This window comes from Coptis chinensis, chromosome 7 (genome assembly GCF_015680905.1).
Source record: "Coptis chinensis isolate HL-2020 chromosome 7, ASM1568090v1, whole genome shotgun sequence".
In the NCBI taxonomy this organism is placed as follows: Eukaryota; Viridiplantae; Streptophyta; class Magnoliopsida; order Ranunculales; family Ranunculaceae; genus Coptis; species Coptis chinensis.
The window spans coordinates 23,387,690-23,403,696 of record NC_141462.1 but is presented as its reverse complement, the minus strand read 5'-3'; the positions used below and the strand labels follow the sequence as shown (position 1 = coordinate 23,403,696).

Here is a 16,007-nt window from a genome sequence, read left to right as displayed (position 1 = left end):
ATTCAAAGCCATCTTTAATTCAGTCTTGTGTACTTGTTTCTAGTCGTTGAGTATATGGTAATCAACTAGTCATTTTAGGCCCCCCCCCCGTCAAAAAAATAATAAATAAAAAAATAGACGAGTGTCAGTCAGCCTAAAGTGTCTGTTGTTTATTTTCCATTTTTGAGTGATAAGCAGGGTGTGCTCTTGTTAGTGAAAACCTTACTTGGTTTGCAACTCAGAAGGTAAACAAAAGCGTTTCATGCATTGTCAGTGAAAACCTTACTTGGTTTGCAACTCAGATGTTGAACTTGGGGAGTAAAATGTCTTGTAGACTCCTGTAGTGGCATTATGATAGACAGATATCAACGTCTAGTGGTTTTGCTTGTATTTGCTGAATAAATTGTGTTCGACTCGCATTCAACAGTATGGTATGACAGAATAATGAGATTCTGACTTGTGGCCTTGTGGATTAGATCATAGATACATGAGGTAGAGATAGATTGGCATCGATCCAAACATGAAAGAAAATATAGGACTGGGAGTAAACTTGTGACGTTTCCAACTAAAATCTTTGGTTTCAGTGCGTGCAAGTGCAACTTCTAATTGTTATCACTGTTTGCGAATCAGTTTTCCTCATGTGCACTAACTTGGCTGTCGCTTTCTCAGTTCCTAGTAACTTAAACAAATGCAGTTTCTAGTAATTTACTCGGATTAGAATCAGTCCCCATGTTTTTTTTTGAAACGGTGATGTGGTTGAGGCATACCCCTACCTATTGATAAAACTTGAGTTACATACCTCCCACCGGATGATTATTTCTATGCATTCTCAAAATTTTAGAAAAATGTCCCATACATATGTTAGACCAAGAGTATCATCTGAAATTTATTTATATCTTGCCTTGGAAACTTGCTTAATTTATTTATATCTTGCCTTAGAAACTTGCTTAATCATAACTAAGATAAGACTAACTTCACCGGTTAAGCGTCCCTGACCGCATTTGGAGATGGTTCTTTGCTAGCTCTCTTTGATCTAATTGTAGTCCATTCCTCAGGTTGAGCTTCCTGCTGAACTCTAGAACTCTAGTCCCCATTAAAATTAAATGTGGTACATAACACTCTTTCTCGCGCATCATCTAGTCCCCATTAAAATTAAATGTGGTACATAACACTCTTTCTCGCGCATCAATTCTACATAACCCAACCAACTCGTGTCATGTGTCTCGCGCATCAATTCTACATAACCCAACCAACTCGTGTCATGTGTCACCCGGTAGCTCCGGACTAGTACCGCAGAACGAATATTGGTATGTTTTTTTTTTTCGATAATTATTTGTATGTGTCCTATAATCCTTTTGCACATGACTGATTCACTGCACGGTCCACAGATCACGCATCACTCCACCACTTTTCTCTCTTTCTCCATCCAAACTGGAGTGTAAAAAATTTGAGACAAAGTAAACATATAAAAGTGTAAGAGTAAAAAGCATATAAAAGTTTGTTCCAATATGGAAATTTTTTCACCACTCCACACTTGTGTACATGCTCGTCCATAAAATGTTCTAGTTCAGACTTTATCGATCATAATCTTGACTATGAATGTCATGGTAACAATGAGTCAGAGTGTACTTATAATTCAATGTAATACCTGCTCTGCTCTGCTCTATCCCCTTCTTCGTGTAGGCTCTGTTGGTATGTACTAGTAGTCTCCAAACAAGCACCAGCAGCGATATTATCCGTCCAGAAATCCAATAGATATGAATGGAAAAACTTCTCAAGTAATCTGAGGTAGCTTTTGGACTTTTGGTAACTTGGTCAATCATCAATGGTGCTGGTCGCTATGGTGCCCCGGTCTGTGATAATCTATTACTATCTCTCACAGGAATTATCATCTAACATTGATGTCGACTGCAATTTTGCGTTCAATGAAGATATCTAAAGGAGGTCTGTTATAGGTACATAATGTTCATAAGGGTAATGGTATCATACTTAAGTAGAGACATCGAATCAATGTCTCCTTCATTCAAAAAAGTTATTTTTTTTTTTTTTTTTATTTTTTTTTTTTTTTTTTATGGATTTTTTTGAAAACTTAAGCCGGAGTTAAGGAAGACCCCACCTGCTATATTGCAAATAGTTAAACCTTACAAAATCTCTCTAAGAGTAGATCATTAAAAGGAAGAACACAAAGACACAACAATAACAATAGGCTTCAAGCCTAACATACTTAAGATAACACATTAACCATGCTACATTCGAACTTAAGAAAGTAGAGATAGTAACCCTAAACCCTAATCGTTATTGTTGTGTCTTTGTGTTCCTCTTTTTAATGATCTACTCTTAGAGAGGTTTTGTAAGGTTTAACTATTTGCCAAGTCATGATGTTCTTAACAATCTTAGGATGATCTTTCCTAAGATGAGTCTGCGCTTTCTCATAGTTACAAAAGAATCTTTCGCAAGTACAACAGACATAAGTGAGTCCCAAAGTATCATCCCAATACTCTTTAGTGTAGTCCTCAAGTCGTCTCATCTTTTTGTTTTTTGTTAGCGATTTAACCTTTTTCATCATTGCAAGTGTAGGCTCAATTTCTCCCGAAGCTCTTGAATTCTTTTGCTTTTTTTTGGCTTCACAGTGGTCCATTGATTTTGATCCTCAAAAGACACTTCATACCTTGATGAGCTCTTAGGCAAAACAAGTGCTACTTTATCACTAAAGAACTCAGTTTCATTCTCTGAGAGATCATCATCTTCATCCTCATATCCAGCAACTAACTCTTCATGCATATTTCGTTCTCTACTACTAGGTTGGTTAACCGGTAAGACTCTATTACTTGCCACTCCTCTGTTACTTCCTTGTCTAGGGCTTGCAGTTTGAGGGTTTCTGGCACCACCTCTTTCTGTAGCAATGACGAGGGTTCTACATGTGTTCACACATTTTCCCCACTGATTTAAGTTTCCCTCAATATCTGCTTCTCTGATGGCCATTACTTGTTTTGTAAGTGAGCTCGTAGCAACCACTATGGCAAGATGTTCAACTGCTCCTTCAGATATGCGGTCACCTCCTTGCTGCACTGTTACATCACTCTCTGTTTCCCTATGAGTAGTCCCTTCATTGGTTGCCCATTTTGCTTTCTTGTCCACACCCTAGTAGTTCTTGCACCACACTAATCAATACTGTGACCAAATCGATTACATTTCTCACAAGACAAAGGCTTCCATGGATATTCAAGCGGAATCACAATCTCTCGGGTTCTGGCTTTGATTTTTACAGTTTCTTTATACTCGTAGTTTACAGGAAATTCGATACAAAAGCGAGCAAAAGATAACCTTTTCCATTTCGCAGTAGCGTCATCCATGAACATTGGTGAGCCTCCAACCAAACTAGCAAGGTACGAGAGACCATCAAGTGTCAACATTTCTTTTGGTACATCCAGTAGTTTAACCCAAAGTGGGATAGTAGCCACCTTATTTTTGTAGCTATCCACTTCCACTGACTATTGTTTTATCACAAACACCCTTCTAGCAATGAACACCGGTCCTTCCTCTAACACCATTTGACGATCCTCAGAACTTGTGAAGTTCATGTAAAACAAATCCTTATTAGTAGTAAGGTCAAGTGACCCTTTAAATTTCCATTTCTTTTCTAGAAAATCCTTCACCGTCGGAAATGACAATCTTCTATCAAGGAAGTATCCAACCAAGTATTCATCCCATTGTTTTATGTCTTGTTCTACTAGATTGTTCAAGAAATAAGTTGGGAAGAAGGTGTGAACATATTTTTTTTGTGTCCAATTTTGCCTTCTTTTACCCGCTTCAATTCTTCTTATGGTGAACATTAAAGTTAAGATTATTCCATGCTTCCATTTCCATGGTTTGATGTGGTATACTCTCATTACTATGCTAAGGGAAACCTTAAATTAAATTATCAGCAGAAGCAGCTGGACAGTTTGTGCTCACAAACTTACAAAAAAATGACTGTTCCGCTTACATACACTGTTACACATGGTGTTAATCTGGGCTAAATTGGTTGATCATGTCTAGGTAGAAGACAATCAGAAGATCCACTAGTGCGATGAAGGAAAGGTTCTGGTCACAAGCTTAAGCGCGAGAAAGTAATTTTCTACTTACATCAAAAGTGTGTTAATCTCAGTTAATAAATTGATGATCATGTGTAGTTAGATGGCAATTAGAAGTTCAGAACTACTGATTGCGATCTGGCAAGGAACACCATCCATTGCCACATATGATGTAACGTTAATTTTATTTTCCTGTAACATTTTACCTTTAATACAAAATTAGACTTTAGCAAAATCAAAGTAAGGAGTGCTTTCTCATTATTCAACATACAGCAAAAAGGCTCTTCAGCAAATTGACAAGCTTAGGTACAAATAATAATACATAGTGTTCCTGTGATGAATTACTAGAATCCCAAAGGGTATGAGCCTATGAGGTTTGCTAGATGCGTATTTTTTCCTTTTTGTGCCTCTGATGATCAAAATATTCATTCAACGGACTGTCCCTTTCATCCTTAAAATACAGTACACCTCCCCTCTCTGAGTAATCATGCAACATGGTACCCTTGTTCTTACGCCGTGCATGTTTGTATCTGTCTTTGTGAACATGGTGAAGATGATTGTCAGGCATATGGTGGTAATCACTACTGCTTTGAAGAAGGGCATGTCTATTAAGCTTGTGGTGGTTACCGTGATTACTTTGCTTATGTTGTGCCATATGCCGCCGTTGATGTTTATGGGGCTTGGAACTGGAGAAGCCAATATCTATTCCATGCCTTGGGTGAACAGTTCTTAGCTCCCGTCCTTCCACTCGATCATCCCACCAATCATAAAGAGGATCAAATACTCCTTTTTGATGTAAAAGCCACAAAAGAACAACCACTGTTGGGAAAATTGCCAAAAGTAAACCAAACAACAGTATCCAAGTCAAACATATATACTGTATGTGGCAACGGAAGTTGAAAAACCCTGAGCATTTACTTCTGCATGTTCTTCCAGTGAAGAAATCAACCAAACTATCTCCCAAATTTGTCCACATGCTTTGAATAGATGCAAAAAAACTAGTTGTGCCGCCGCTCTTTGGTGGTTCAAAGGACGTAATCTGTGACCCGTTAACCAGAACGGTGGATGTAGTAGTGAATTGACACTCGGCTCTATCAGCTTCACTAAAATCGGAGGCCTTAAGTATAACTGAACACGTATGTGTTGAAGCTTGATCTGTGGTTAAATACAGATCGAATGAGCGAGTGACTTCTTCCCTTGGCTTCATCAAAAAATATTGTTCATTGATGCGCTTGACATCTCTTGAGCAATCAAACGCCAAGCTGTATGATGCTTCCAATGGACCAATGTTCTTAGTCGTAAGTGTGCCAGCCCCAAATTGAGTGAGAGCTTCGAATGTTGGAATGGTGACATTTACGAATTTGCCTGCACTCTTATGGTAGACAAATTCTATATCATCAGCACTCAGTTCTATTAAAAGATTCGAATTGAGAATTTCAGTAACTCCTATGGAGAAGGAATGAGTCCCTGCATTTGGATGTTGGTTTATCCTTTCAAACCTTCCGTCCACTTTGTACAAGGGCAGCAGATTCATCCTAATTCTTTCCTGATCATTGTCCCAAAAGTTCCATAGCTGGTTACGTAAGCAACTCCATAATGGTGTAGAGCAAAAATCAGGTTGCCCATTGTAAGCGTCATAGTCCACACCAATTTTATCGCACTGCTTACCAAATCGCTCTCTCTCCAGCAACATCCACATTGACAAATTTGTTCCAAGATTATGTGACTGTGACGAAGAATTTGTTCCAAGATTTTGGGGCTGCCGAGGAACTACAAGAAAGAAGTTCTCAAATGTTGGTAAACTTGTATAGCCAACAAAATCACCAATAAGATTAACTCTTAAGAATTTGTCATTTGAGGACACTGTTCTATTTTCCGGACCAACAACCACCTCTGATATTTTAGATCCTGTCTTCACTTCAACTCGAATACTAAATCCTAGTGATCGCTTTCCAATACTAAAAACATGGAACCAATCACCTGGAAACCGAACACAATGCGCGGTGTTGGGCTTCCCTTTCAAAACATTAGTAAAACCTTGTCCACACGAAGAAGGCGCACGACGGTGCCCCCCACAAGGGCAACAAGTTGGTTGAGTTCTCTCATCAATGTTGCCATTTGCGTCCCTCAACCTCTCACACCATCCAACAACATTAGGCCCAGCATCCGGTTCACATTTGCGCGTCAGATAATAATACTCAACCGGTTTATATGGCACATCTTCTAGGTAACTCAGTTCATATATAGCATACACCGCGGATTTATTAATAGTGATATTTGGTGGAATTCGCAGACTATGTATAGTGGAAGCATTCTCTGCTTCTACTAGTTGTGCTTCGATGGATGCTTCTCCACCACTTGCTCCGGTTGGAACCGCCATGTTTACAAGGAGTTTCTTACTGCAATTAAATGATTCGGATTCTGAAAACTTCTCGCATTTTTCAAGCTTTGATTTCGAAAGAATATGAACTCCGTTTACGCCCTTGGAAAGATAAAGCAAGAAAAAAATCAATGCTGGAATCAGTTTTGGGAACTTTGATTCATTCTTCATTTTTTTCAGTTTCAATTTTGTGGAAAAGAAAGTTATTTTTGGTAACCGCTCAAATATTAGCCCGCCCATAAAGTCGTTCGGCTTTTACTTTTGAATTTCGGTTACTTATTTCGGCGAACGATACAACGATAAATTTCGGTTACTTATTGGTACAGGATCGATCAGTACTGTTATGGCCCCTGTATGACAATTCCATACAATGTAATCGGTTTATTTTGCACTTTTGTAGCTCTAGTATCCAAGATCTTTATCATGGGCGGTACTTACAGCGAAAAATGGAGAGGAAGTTGTGACAATACTAGAGATATTTACTCGTTTGATACTAGAAGTACTAGTAGTAGTAGTAACGAGGAGGATTCATGTCACCCCCCTTTTGTATGGAGAAAGGAGCCCACTCAGTTACTTGCCAAGAGGTCTTCCCCTGCACTAGTTGCTACTCACGGCAAAATCTATGTGTTTGGAGATAATTATTTGAAACCCATACCCTGGGATGAAGTCTTCCAACCAAATTCAGACTCAAGCCTCCTCCTCTCCAAGCCTCCTGATAAGATCACTGAAGATTATGTTAGCGGCATTCATTCGGCTCTCGTTGCCAATGGCGATAAGATTCTCTTGTATAAAAGTAGCTTTTCTTTTTCTTGTATCTCAACGCCCCTTGACGGAGGACCCAGATGGCATCTTCAACCTGCTGGATGGTCTTTTAAACCTGCAGTTGTTGATGATCTCATGTTTTCTTATTTCTTAGTCAGGTATTTGCTTATGATATTGTTTCTAATCAATGGTTTAATAGGCCGGTTCAATGTTTTTGCTTCTATGAGTGTGAGACCTAGTGATGAGCTATTCTATGGTCATGTGGTTCATATTGGAAATGGATCATTGTCCTTTCTCTGGAAAGATCGTGCAGTTTTAGCAAAAGATCAAGGTTGCGTTCGATGTGTGACATTTCGAGTTACCAAAACCACCAATGCTCAATGGGGCGGCTTTTTCGTTGCAGAGGTGCAAACTCGTTCAACTTATTGTATTGATAGTGGAGTCAGTTTTAATGATTGTGTTGTGATTTAATGGCTGGGTTGACATTTCCACCAAGGCTCACTCGGGAAGCTTATTTGGTCGCAGAGGTGCAACTTCGTTCAAGTTCACTTATTGTGGAGTCAGTTTGTATTGTGATTTATTGGCTGTGTTTGACGCAAGACCATTTCGAGTTACCATGACCACCAAGGCACCAACACTTAATGGGGACCTTATTGGTCGCAAAGTTGCAAGCTTGTTAAACTTATTGCATTGGTAGTGGAGACTTTTTTAATGATTAAACTGCGTTTGTGACGAAGGAAAAATAAAGTAATACTGTTTTAGCTACTTTTGACTTTAGTGGTAAGTTTGTTTTTTTTTCGTTTTTTTTATTCGAGAAAGTACTAAACGATATTATTATCCGTCAGATACTCAAATGGCAAGTTTCCAGTATTAGTAAATTTAGTAGTCGGAGTCTAGTGACCCAGTTTCTTATGTCAAGTATTACTCTCAATAATCCTTTATATATTGGGTACAACTTACAAGTAGATATGACACTATAACTGTCATACTTACATGTTATGTCACTTCTTACAACATACATCTGCAGACCATAGTACAAAATATCGGGATATGGCAAAATATCGACATCTGATTTATGGATATGTATCGTGAACAGGGGATATATTACATTTTGGCATCTGTAAATATCGTGGACATATCGAGATATATCGATAAATATTGACAAATATCGACAGACTATGTGTGGGTATTTCTAATTGCAAATATCATAGATATATCGCGATATATCGACAAATATCGATAAATATATATATTTTCTTTGAATGTAGTCATTATAAAGGTTGAATTTGATCAGTCCTTACAAGTGTGAATAATGGAGAAGATTGTGATGGGTCGAGTTTTGACTGAGCTCGCTTTGGGACGAGCTGCCTACATATCAAGATTTTGTGATGAACTTGAATCAAGTCGACATTGTTCCCCCTTTCCTCTCATACTCAAGTCCCCGCCTTGATGAGAATAAATGAGCTTTTAGACGATTATGTATTTATAAGCTGACCGATGCTAATGACTTTAACTAACTAATTTACGTTGAGCGTTCGCCGTTGCGTGCATGTGCCAGGTTGTCACCTTGTTCTGGACGAGGTGTTATGTTGTAACGATCTATCATGAGTCCTGGAGGTTATCACCTCGTTCTAGACAAGGTGTTATGTTATAACGATCTTCCATGAGTTTTCCTGATTTGTGTTGGACACGTGCATAATATATATAAATATATTATTCCCTCACAGTCATACTTTTAATATAAATTACTCTTTAATACTCAAAAATACACCTTAGAATTCCTACATATTATATTGACTTTTCATTCTTTAACAATGAATCTTGAATTTTTTTTTCTACATATTACAATACTTGTTGCACTTGCACTAAGCGTTTAATCATATAGCGCATCTATTAGATCTTACATTTGTGATTGAATCCATGATGAGAGCGTGAAGGCTGTAACCACGATGTCCATAGATGCCTGCTTTATAGAGTCTATCCAACACTCTAACGTCTTCGTGAGAGGCGACCAACACAACTCCAATCTACTTCATCGGGCTTGTCAATATGACGTGTTCAATTACATCACTTGCCAAAACTATGCTCCCACTAGTATCCTCCCCATCAACGCCATAAACCGCATCCATCATCTTGATTAGGCAATCTACAACATATTGCGACCCTTTGGTTGAAGCGAGGATTTTACATCCTTCAATGGAGGTTGTTATTTGGAACAATAGGGGAAGCATAAATAAAACAAAATAGAATGGTCTTGGTTCGTCCTCACCCCTTGATGGAAAGAAGGTATTTTCGAGAAGATCCGAGCCTTTAGCATGCGAGGCAAAGGGTGATTCCGCCAAGTACTTCCCAACAAACAACACTGAATCAAGAAGATCCTCTCCTTTTCTATGATCATGATCCTTTGCCTCTTGCAAAAACTTTAGAACCTTACCCATCGTCTCGTTCGGACCATTGACCATCATTATTCCCATGCTTTTATCAATATAACTCTCATTGATTTCAGAGACGTTTTCTGCTGAGACCGATTTCATCATCTTTTCTGTTGAGACTAATTTCATCATCTTTTCTTATGATGATTCCTTCACATATGAATCTTCAGCATAGATGCGCGCACACAAGAACAACTAGCCCTAACATTTCCAGAGAGATAAGAGATAAGAGATAAGAGAACGAAGATAACAATAAAACAGTCACTGAATACCAAAGACACGTGGCATCTTTAATTATTACAAAACTCAGGACATGATATAGACCAACTAAGCAAAACCTAAACTACACAGAGACAGAAAAATCCTACAAAAATTTCGACAGAGTTTCATCTGTATTTTCGACATTTCATAAATTTAAATCCTGTCATAACCTTCAAATCCAATAAAACTACACCCAACTACTAAAAGAAATATTGATTCGCATAACCGGCTACTTAACCATCTCGACTAGTGCCAGTTAAGTCAAGTAACCAATCCTCGAATCAAAAAAATCCTACAAAAATTTCGGCAGAATTTCCTCTGTATTTTCAACATTTCATAAACTTAAATCCTGTCATAACTTGGAAATCCAATAAAACTACACCCACATACTAAAAGATATCTCGATTCAGTAGAACCCAAATTTACTTAACCATCTCGACTAGTGCCAGTTAAGTCAAGTAACCAACCCTCAAATCAAAAGAAAACAATTTATATACAAACAAATCCAAGAAACCCTAATATAGGTCTTATACAATACAAACTAACATACATACATCTCTACGTTATCATAACAACCTCAACAATATACATCACGTCCTCCACACTACTTATACATCAAAACCCATCTTTCAAAACAAAAGAGCTCAAATATGATACAACTTCATCATAAAACAAATAAAATTGATCAAATACAATACCTTCTAGCCGCGATTAGGTTTCCTACTGCTGTTCTCCATCTGCGTTCCAACACAGAACGCACCCCCATGCAAAAAAACATATTACGAGGGGGTAAGCATAAAGCTGATGTAAGTGATTTAGGGATAAGGCAGGTAGTTCCTCCCTCATAGGCATCGTAGTTCCTTATTCCCCTTAACAAAATAATCAAAGTATCATATACGCGATTATACAAAATAACTATATTTAACTTTTCTTTTACCTTTACCCAAGTTAGTTTTTCATAGGGTAGACACGCGCCCTGCACAAAGAGTTAGTAGGGTCTACCCTCTTGCAAATCACAATTCAATCAAGTTTAATATAACTAACACTTAAGACATTCAGAACTTAACTATATCATCATATTTTATTTATAACATTGCAGACAAATATCCTTAGCCACGACCATGATAGTCACTTCTACACACTACTCGTGGATCGATACATATATCCGAACGACAAATGGTGGGTGGGACGGAACATAGCCAAGCATTCCCAAGTACTTCCTCCCTCGGTGTACCTAGGGCCCGTTTCTCGATTCCACTTCAATAGAAGGTAGGTCGTTTCTAGGTCCTCATATTTGTCGAAGCGTTGTATGCATCCTGTGCTTCCTTGGCAACGGCCTTGCATTTCTTGGCATACTCGATTTATAGCAGCCCGCCTCCTCCTTGACTTGGCGTTTGCAATCGCCAATGTCATCCTCTCCAACGCCTCATCATTACTCTTCTTCTTCGACGTTCCTCCGCCTCCCTCTTCTCCATCTCTGGACAGCCCGGAGATTCGCCAACTCGTCCTTCACCTTCTCCATTTCGCCACTCTCCAACTCAGCCGACCGTGCTATCGCTTCAATTTTTGATATCCCCAACAACCGCATAATAACACATAACATCTAAGTTCGGATCGCTTCATCAAAAATAAATCAACACCTCACGAACATCAAAGCTTACCAAGCATTGAGCGGATCCATCGCTCTTAGATTCTCGCCTTAAGCTCTTGGTGTCCATCTCCCTCCGTCCCCATCCAAGACTGAAATGTCCGGGACACATTTCGCGTCGGGGCCACCTTGAAGCTGCAGATCCGTTTTCTTCACAGAGCACTCGTCCCCGACCGCTCATCAACGTAGACCAGGCGGGCGATCTAGTTCGTCACCGAGACTATGGTGTTACGCTTTATTTCCGCCTCCCTTGGTAAAAGCAACAACCTTCCCTTTCCAGCAGTTGTCCATTCCAAAACCCGCGGCTTGCATCCACTCCCTCCAAGACGGGCATCCTCAAGTTCGCCCCCAAATTTTGATGTTTCTCCCGCTTTTTCCCCTAGTTCGCTCAAATTTGAAGTTTGCATCACAAGATATCTTTGCGACCTTGGCCACCTTGGCCGCCCTCTCCTCGAGGCACCCGCCCGCCATTTGAACTTCGGGAACAAACTCCACCTCCTCCAGCTCAAGCCCGGAGACCACTCCCTCCTATTCCCGAGGAGGGGAGCAGCCCAGAGTACCAGCCCCTCCTCCTCGCGGCAGTTCGTCGAAAGCGAAATCATAATCCTCAACAACTCCGCGTCCCCTCCAGCCGCCGACGACCTCACAAATTCCACTTCACTTGCGGGGGACTTTCACGAACTAGATGCCCCCGCATCACTACGTTCTTTCACCATCCTTTTCCTCTCCTCCCTGGTCACCAGTTCGCCACCATCCTTTACAAAATCCGATATACAATACTTTCTGTTAACGTGATAGGGAAAAGAAAAGAAAAAACATGCAGAATATTATCGTCGTCGCAAGTCACAGAGATTACTACCATGTCTTGCAAAACCAGAAACTGGACTGCTATGTGGTGGCTAGTGGCATAGGAGAAGGTTTGGTATTAAGCACTTAGGGATAAAATCTGAGGAATATTCAAGGAATCGGCGAAATGGTAGAAGATATATAAAACATGTTGAAAGTTGAAATAGATGTAAAATAGATAATCTTTAAAGAAAGCATACATACTCCATATCCAAGAACATCACCAATATGTATATATTGTTAGAGTGAATGTATGCATTTTTGTTAACTGTTTTACAAGCGCATGTTCTTAAGAGTTCAAAAACTATTTTTCTCAAGGATTTATCACATCAAATGGTGTCTACCAAAAAAGACATACATAACATTCTCACTTCAATGAAATGCTATATGGTTGAACAACAATAACACGGTTTAAAACAATACGAAAACATAAATCCAGTCATATTGAAGTAGACTCACTTCTAGGAACCTGTATTTTTGTTTGCATCTGGCCAACAAGAGCTTCTTCAATGAGGCAGTTCTTTCTCCAGCTTCATATACAAATGAGAAAGACAAAAAATCAAAAAAAATCATGCATCTCTATTTATAGGGACCCCTACACAAATATACAACAACAATTAACGTAGATACAAGCATGCCGCCTAATACCATTGATAACAGAATAAGCCGATGCGAGTCTAACAGTTCCACCAGTAAGGAAGGAAGGGGAAAGAAGCAGGCAAAGCAGAGATTGAGGAAGCGTAAGCTCACTCGACCATAGGAAGAGGAAGAAGTTTAATCGCTTAGGCGCATTACTTTTATCCTAATTATGGTATGCTCTTATATCATCTCGATCTGATTTTAAATAAGACTAACGGTGATATGCCTTGAACTTCTTGATCGCCTAGTACAGATTCTCGTATTCCTGCCACAAAATGTCCAACGGAAGCCGGAAGGTCTTCTTTGAAGGCTTTGTTAAGGAAGGGAAAAGGGAACCTGCCGAATCAAAGCAATCCTCTCTTGGCATAGCTGAAGCTCCTTTCTGGACGATCATTAGCGGTTCCAAATTAGGCTCGGTTCAAAGCCTTTGGATGTCTCTCTAACCAAGGCTAACCAAGGCCTATTAGTTTAGAGTCGATCAGCACTCTATCCCATTCATTGATTTAGCTCTTACGGTTGGTCGCGTACCACATACCAATAGTATTGCAAACCGAAATCAGATAGCCACCGAAAGCACGAAGGCGAAGTCATGTTCTCGCGATGCGGCGGATAATGCCTTTCAATCAATTCCCGATGCATCTCTTCTTGCCAGTCCGATCATGAGAGCACTGTTGGTAATATGCACACCTTGTTGTACATGACCTTTGACTGCGCTTGCATATTTAGCAGCCTAAGTAATAACTCATTGCCTTCTTCAATGAAAATGTTACATCCTCAGATACTAAAATTGTGAAATTTCGAAGGACGGTGACTAATGTGGGGGGTGACACGTCGACTTATATTGTTACATTGACACCCTTGGATGGGTTTAAGGTAACTATCTGCTCAGATATTACATAGAAGTGACTGAATAAAAAGTTGCAAATCAAAAATCTAATTGATTGGGACATTTCACCAAAACAGTGGTACAGATGTTACGACAAATAAGGGAAGGACTCGCACAAATTGACAAGGATAAGGTGGCTATGTAATAGCCTCTAAAACCAGTTCTCTAATGCACCGTCCCATTCTATAATGGGGTGGAAAATGCAGCATGAAAGTCAACATATATTACTAGTGTTCCGTAGTTACAAACAATCACACTATCATATACATATCAAGCAACAAACATAGAAAATCATAGACAACAAGGGTCTTAATCCCTTTCCTGTTTTGGGTTTAATGAACTAATTATAGACAGAAGACTTCATTTTATCCCATCAATAGGAAAACTGATAAAAAAGAAAAGCAAAGAACATTCAGTGGATAGAAGAGCTCCTAGTGATCCACCGATCTACTTCAAACCTATCAAGAGGGCAAATAATCATGGATGGGAGGGGACAAGAAAGCTTACCTTATTGAGCTCTGCAATTGAATTTTCATAAGTGCTAAAATATCTTTGAGTTTGAGAGGTGTGCGAGAGACCGAGAGTGGAGAAGAATGAGCTTATAGCCATCAAAAGCTCGCGTGGGAGATAGAGTAGCTCGCGTGGGAGAGGGTAGGAGTAGCATTTTTTTTTTCTTTGTCGGTTTGCAATCACCAGCCCTTTTCTTCTTCTTCTTCTTCGTCAGTTTGCAATCACCCAATTCTCTCCGAAAATATCGTATAAATCACACATATCGTGGAAATATCGCGAAATATCAACAAAAATCGTCAATATTTACACTGGTTTTTATCTAAATTGATATCGCGATATTTATTTACCCTTATCTGAAATCTCGATATATATCACGATATATCGCGATATTTTGTACTATAATGCAGACTACTCAAAACTTTCTATTCATATGAACATCTACATATGACAACTTAAGTTATATATCTCTAACAGTAACATTACATTAGTTAACATTCTCCCCCTTAATGGAATGTTCATGAAGAGTTCCCTTAGCTGCTAGAATTTCTCCCTTGACAAAGCCTTGGTAAAGATGTCCGCAATTTGTTCTTCGGACTTGCAATACTCAAGTTGGATTTCGCCTTTCTCCACGGCTTCCCTTATGAAGTGATACTTGATCGTTATATGCCTTGTCCTACTGTGATAGATTGAGTTCTTTGCCATTGCTATGGCTGATTTGTTATCACAAAACAACTCTGTGCCTTCCTCTTGCTTCTCCTTGAGATCCTCCATTATTCTTCTCAACCAAGTGATGATAGAAGTCGCCATTGCTACTAAAATGTACTCCGCTTCAGCTGATGATTGAGCCACCGTTTCTTGCTTCTTTGAACACCATGAAAATATACCCGAACCAAGAGAAAATGCATTACCGGAAGTACTCCTCATATCATCAATGCAACCTCCCCAATCACTATCACAATAGCCAATCAAGTTGACATCTACATCTCTATCATATTTGATGCCAAAATTCAGACTTCTTTGTATGTATCGCAACACTCTCTTTGCTGCCCCAAGATGAAAGTGGCTAGGAGATCTCATAAATCTTGACAACAAACTTGAAGCATATGCAATATATGGCCTTGTCACTGTAAGGTACAACAAGTTTCCAACCAAACTTCTATAGAAAGTCTCATCTACCTTCTTCCCCCCATCATCCTTCATGAGTTTCTCATTGACAACAAGTGGTGTTGGCGTTGACTTGCAACCCGCCATACCAAACTTCTTCACAATATTTTCAGCATACTTCTTTTGACAAATGAACACACCATCATCTTCTTGGTATATCTCAATTCCAAGAAAGTGATGTAGCAAACCCATATCATTCATCGCATACTTCTTCATCATATCAATCTTAAAGTCATCAATCATTCTAACATCATTTTCAGTCAAAATCAGGTCATCTACATACAATGCAACAACCAAAATAGATGTACTTTTGCATTTTACGTACAAGGTAGGCTCACTCTTGCTTTTCTTGAACCCCCTTTCAATGAAATAGCCATCAATTTGACTATACCATATCCTTGGTGCTTGCTTCAGCCCATACAAAGCT

The 16,007-nt window shown here is 39.2% G+C and overlaps 1 protein-coding gene across 1 annotated transcript; it reads right to left on the bottom strand.

The window, feature by feature from the left end:
• Positions 1 to 2,996: 2,996 nt before the first annotated feature.
• On the bottom strand, positions 2,997 to 8,073 carry LOC147486693 (protein HAPLESS 2-like). Its single transcript, XM_086574873.1, has one exon. It carries the CDS (start codon positions 6,670 to 6,672, stop codon positions 4,432 to 4,434), a length of 2,241 nt encoding a protein of 746 aa, XP_086430999.1. The 5' UTR covers positions 6,673 to 8,073; the 3' UTR covers positions 2,997 to 4,431.
• Between the last annotated feature and the right edge of the window lie 7,934 nt (positions 8,074 to 16,007).

Excerpts from the sequence above, each read along its gene's own strand:
- LOC147486693 (XM_086574873.1), bottom strand. The coding sequence starts at position 6,672 with ATGGGCGGGCTAATATTTGAGCGGTTACCAAAAATAACTTTCTTTTCC.